At 59.1% G+C, this 5,307-nt stretch overlaps 1 protein-coding gene across 1 annotated transcript; it reads left to right on the forward strand.

The window, feature by feature from the left end:
* Positions 1 to 1,816: 1,816 nt before the first annotated feature.
* CRLF1 (cytokine receptor like factor 1) lies at positions 1,817 to 5,034 on the forward strand (the record flags this gene model as incomplete). Its single annotated transcript, XM_021708244.1, has 6 exons — positions 1,817 to 2,118; positions 2,407 to 2,536; positions 2,684 to 2,853; positions 3,845 to 4,002; positions 4,076 to 4,244; positions 4,994 to 5,034. Coding segments are annotated over 6 exons (970 nt in total), but the record flags the coding sequence as incomplete, so codon positions are not given.
* Positions 5,035 to 5,307: the final 273 nt, after the last annotated feature.

Raw genomic sequence — 5,307 nt, forward strand, 5'->3', positions numbered from 1 at the left:
ATTGTAGAGATGAGGTCTTGTCAAGTTGCCCAGGCGGGTCTCAAACCCGCGGGCTCAGGTGATCCACTCACCTCAGCCTCCCAAAGTGCGGGATTACAGGCTGAGCCACCGAGCCCGGCTTGGTTATTATTTTTTAATTTATTTTTTAGTTGGAGTCTCACTCTTGTTGCCCAGTCTGGAGTGCAGTGGTGTGCTCACAGCCACCACAGCCTTCACCTGCTGGGCTCAGGGGATCCTTTCGCCTGCTGAGGTAGCTGGAACTATAGGCTTGTGCCACCACGCCTTGCTAATTCTTTTTTTTAACTGTAGAGATGAGGTCTCGCCATATTACCAAGTTGGTCTCAAACCCATGGCCTCAGACAGTCCTCTCACCTCAGCTTCCCAGAGTGCTGGGATTACAGGCATGAGCCACCTTGCCAGGCCTCTTAGGTTTTGATCCTCAGGAGGAGGATCTGCCTTGATGGCTGGCAGCAAAGAAGGACCGGCCACAGGGTGTCCCTGAGGCCCCTGTGCCCAGCACTCAACTCACACCCAAACCCAGTTTGGAAAGCCTCTTCCCATCTGACCTTCACAATAGCCTGGGAGACAAAGAGCTTTCTCATCCCCTCCTTACAGATTCGGAAGACTGAACCCAGGGACAGAACAATGAATACTGTGAAGTCCCTTTGGATGGGATGCGGTCCTGCAGCTGTCGTGGCAGGCAGGACAGAGACCAACACACCTGGGCTAAATAGTGTGCCCTTCCCTCCTCATTCAGTGACCTTGGGCAAGGAAGCTTGATCTTGCCTGATAATGGTTATTTCGTCCATAAAGTGAGCAGGATTTGATGAGAACATGCAGCAAACCCTTAGCCCAGTATTTAGAATAAATGGCGTTCTTAATGATTCATCTAGTAGGGAACAGGATTCTCCTTTTTAGAAGTGACCTCTCTTGCTGGGTGCGGTAGCTTATGCCTGTCATCCCAGCACTTTGGGATGTGGGGGTGAGAGGATTGCCTGAGCCCATGGGTGCGAGGCTGGCCGGGGCAACATGGCGAGACCTTGTCTCTGTAATTAAAAAAAAAAAAAAAAAAAATTAGCCGGGCATGGTGATGTGCACCTGTAGTTCCAGCTACTTGGAAGGCTGAGGTGGGAGGATTGCCTGAGCCCATCAGTTCGCTGCGGTGGCCGTGAGTATGCCATTGCACTCTAGACTGGGTGACAGAGTGAGACACTGACTCAAAAAAAAAGTGACCTAATTATAGAGGCTTTGGGAGCATCACAGAAAGAACTCATAATCTTTTACTTCTAACTGCCAAAAAAGAAAAAAGAAGTTAAAATGAAAAATTAAGAAACAGTATAGTGTTTGTCAGAACTGTGTGCAAAGGAAGAGTCACTTGGACCCAAAGGGCATTTTTGCCTGAGTTTTTGTTGTTGTTTGTTTGTACAGATGTAGAAGTCTTGCTATATTGCTCAGGCTGGTCTCCAACTCCCACCCTAAGTAATTTTCCCACCTTGGCCTCCCAAAGGGGGCCGGGATTACAGGCGAACCACTGCTCGCAGCCTGTGGATGAGTTCTGAGACCACTCAGAGAGCCCTGAGCAAGAGTAGGGATGAAGTCACTTGGAAGGATCTGAATTGTGCAGTCTGGCAGCCTGGGGTTTGTCTCAGCTTTGCCACCAGCCTTGGACTGTGCATTTGGCCTCATTGGGTCTTGGTTTTCCTTATCTATGAAATGGGGAGAATAATAAACAGCTCCTTCTCAGGACTGCGTGAGCTCTGGAGGTCCTGGCAAGGTTGGGGGGGGGCTCGGGGCAGCCCCGCCCCAGGCCTGACAGGTGCTCCTCTTTGACCCCAGACACTGCCGTGATCAGCCCCCAGGATCCCACGCTCCTCATTGGCTCCTCCCTGCAGGCCACGTGCTCGGTGCTTGGGGACCCGCCTGGGGCCACTGCTGAGGGCCTCTACTGGACCCTCAATGGGCGCCGCCTGCCCCCCGAGTTCTCCCGGGTGCTGAACGCCTCCACCCTGGCCCTCGCCCTGGCCAACCTCAACGGCTCCAGGCAGCAGTCGGGGGACAACCTCGTGTGTCACGCCCGTGATGGCAGCATCCTGGCCGGCTCCTGCCTCTATGTCGGCCGTAAGTGGGCCCCCAGGACCCCAGGGTAGCTCTCGGGGGGCAGCATCTCCCTCTGGAGAGGGGCGCGAGGCCTGGGGCTGAGCGGTGGGCACACTGGCACGGCTGTGCGGGTCCCCAGGGCGGGACCGAGCATGAAGACGCTCCTCACAGTCCTCAAGAAAACCCCTACCTACAGGCGGCTTCTCTGAGGATGGGCTGAGACGGCCCGGCCCACCCTCCTTGCACTCCCAGGTGGGGACCACCCGGCGGGCCCAGGCCTTCAGCCCCCTGCACCCTCCCCTCTCCCAGTGCCCCCAGAGAAACCCTTCAACATCAGCTGCTGGTCCAAGAACATGAAGGACCTGACTTGCCGCTGGACGCCCGGGGCTCACGGGGAGACGTTCCTCCACACCAACTACTCCCTCAAATACAAGCTGAGGTTGGTGTGGCATCAGGGTGATATGGGCCCAGGCTGGCTGTGTGACCTCGGCCCCCACATCCCATCTGCACCCCCAGGGCTGCCGCAGGGAGGTCTGGGGGCCAAAAGGGACCCTCCTGTGCCCTGGTGCCTCTCCCGTCCCTGCAGGTGGTACGGGCAGGACAATACATGCGAGGAGTACCACACCGTGGGGCCTCACTCCTGCCACGTCCCCAAGGACCTGGCTCTCTTCACGCCCTACGAGATCTGGGTGGAGGCCACCAACCGCCTGGGCTCGGCCCGCTCCGACGTGCTCACACTGGACATCTTGGACGTGGGTGAGCCCCCCGTGTCTGCTAGGCCCCTCCCCAGAGTCAGCCTGGCTCACTGGCATCCCGAGCATCTTCTCTGTTCTCCGGGGTCCCGTCTGTCCCCCCAGCCACACCTGTCCCCGCTGGCTGGCGGGAAGGTAGGTAGCTGGGTGTCCGCAGCCCCCTGAAATGGCCAGGATCCCCCTACTCTGCAGAGAACACCTGGCCTGGCCGCCTCCCCCTCGGCGACCCAGGTGTGCAGGAGGGGGCCCTGGGGAGAGGGGAGGGGGCGCCCAGGTCGGGAGGCGCCCCAGGAAGCCAGGGCCTGGAGCTGGGGGTGCAGGCGGGAGGCAGGAAATGGATGATCTGCGAGCAGAATTGGGCCTAATCTAATTAGGGTGTTTCTCAGCCCCAAGCAGGCTTGTGCCTTAACCCTTTCGGCCCCTCACCAAGGCCTCAGGGGTAGAGGCCATCCTGTTCTGCCGCCCACCAGGACCCAGGAAGGACCCTCAACCCCCCCCAGATTCCTGGTTGCACCCCCAACCCCAGCCTGCCTTCCTGAAACTATATCAAGAAAGTTCTAAGGCTCAGTTCTTCCTCTGCATCCAGCAAAGTGTCACATCAAGGAGTTTGGGAAAATGGGAAGGAACTGGAAGTTGGCAGTTGGGGGGGGCGCAGCAGGGGGCTTCCGAGGGGGCCTGTGGCCTGACAGCCCCCAGCCTTCTGGGCACAGCAATAATAATATCATCAGCCAGGCAGGGTCTACCTTGACATAGTTCCTTAAAGATAGGATTATGTTTCTCCCGTCACAGATAATAATGGTGATAACAGCTAACATTAATTAGGTGCTGAGTGTTTTCCAAATATTATATCCTGTAGCCCACCAGTGCTGGAGGTGGGGGCAGAGGGAGGACGGGCCCCGCTGCCGGGGGGCCGCTGAACCCAGCCGTGCCAGGGGACCGGTCAGGTCCTAGCAGAGCCCCTCCCCCAAGTGACTGAGCCCTGCTCCACCCCACAGTGACCACGGACCCCCCGCCGGACGTGCACGTGAGCCGCGTCGGGGGCCTGGAGGACCAGCTGAGCGTGCGCTGGGTCTCGCCTCCCGCGCTCAAGGATTTCCTCTTCCAAGCCAAGTACCAGATCCGCTACCGCGTGGAGGACAGCGTGGACTGGAAGGTGCCGCCCCGCCTCGGCCCCGCCCCTGGCCCGGGCTCCTGCCCCGCCCTCTGACCCTGCCCTCCCTGCCCAGGTGGTGGACGACGTGAGCAACCAGACTTCCTGCCGCCTGGCCGGCCTGAAGCCCGGCACCGTGTACTTCGTGCAAGTGCGCTGCAACCCCTTCGGTATCTACGGTTCTAAGAAAGCTGGGATCTGGAGCGAGTGGAGTCACCCCACGGCCGCCTCGACCCCCCGTAGTGGTGAGCACCTCTGGCGGGCTGGGCAGGAACCTGCCCCAGACCACCCTCCGGGGCCTCTGCTTCCTGGCTTTCTCCAAGAGGGCGGAGGTCTCAAACTGGGGGCCCCCGAGGCTGAATGTGGCCCCTGGCTCTGTTTTCTTGGACCTGATATTTGAAGGGGAAAAAAAAGCTTGACCTACTTGTAGAGATTCTGAAAAGGAAGTTTTTACAGACCTATCCTAGATTCCCTGGAAAAACAAGTTCTCTAAAAGATGTAACAAGAGAGCCCACACAGCCCACCAGCAGTGGCCACCCCACGGGGCCTCGCTTTTCCTTAGTCCATTCCCACCTAGCCAGTGTTGCTACCTCCTCAGCCCCTGAGGGCCACTGAGTTTGAGACCCCTGCTTCTGAGGCTGCTGGGCTGCCAACCCTTCTCTGATTGGCCTGTTTCCCCTTCTGATCCAGGTAGGGGATGGGCATGATTAGGTGCCTGTGTCTGATTCCTCTTGCTCTCCGGGGTTTCTCTGAGTCCACTGCCCCCCATTCTCTCTCTTGCGAAATGAAATCCGTCACTGGGAATGTCTCACCTCAGTTTCCCCATCTGGAAAGTGGGAGGGAGAATCCATCCCATCGGCCTCCGGCTGTGGCGAGGGTGACATGACATGACTGGTGAAAAGAGCCTGCATGGTGGGTGCCACTTAAGCACGCGTGGGCTTTGGGTTCGCCTCCCCCCTGCGGCTTTCCCTCAAAGGAGGCCCCTCTTCCTCAGGTGAGGACATTGAGGCGCCAGGAGGTCGCACGGTGATTTGAACTCAGCTCACTTTAGAAGCCCGAGCCCACGCACGGGGGGCTGATAGCGAAATGGAGGCCCGGAGAGGGTCCCAGAGCCAGGGAGGGGTAGCGTCAGGCTCTAGCCGGCTCCCCAGCCCCCTCCAGGGCCCCTCCAGGTTGGGGGTGGGCGGAGCCAGGGCAGCGGGGCGGGGCCTGAGCCTTGGCCTCCGCTCGTGCCCAGCACCTGCAAATCTTGCACGGGAGCCAGCAGGCCGCTGCGTCCGCCGGGAGGCCGGGGAGGCCGGGGGCGGC

Source organism: Carlito syrichta, unplaced genomic scaffold, assembly GCF_000164805.1.
Source record: "Carlito syrichta isolate Samal-C Ts95f unplaced genomic scaffold, Tarsius_syrichta-2.0.1 Scaffold135618, whole genome shotgun sequence".
NCBI classification, from domain to species: Eukaryota; Metazoa; Chordata; class Mammalia; order Primates; family Tarsiidae; genus Carlito; species Carlito syrichta.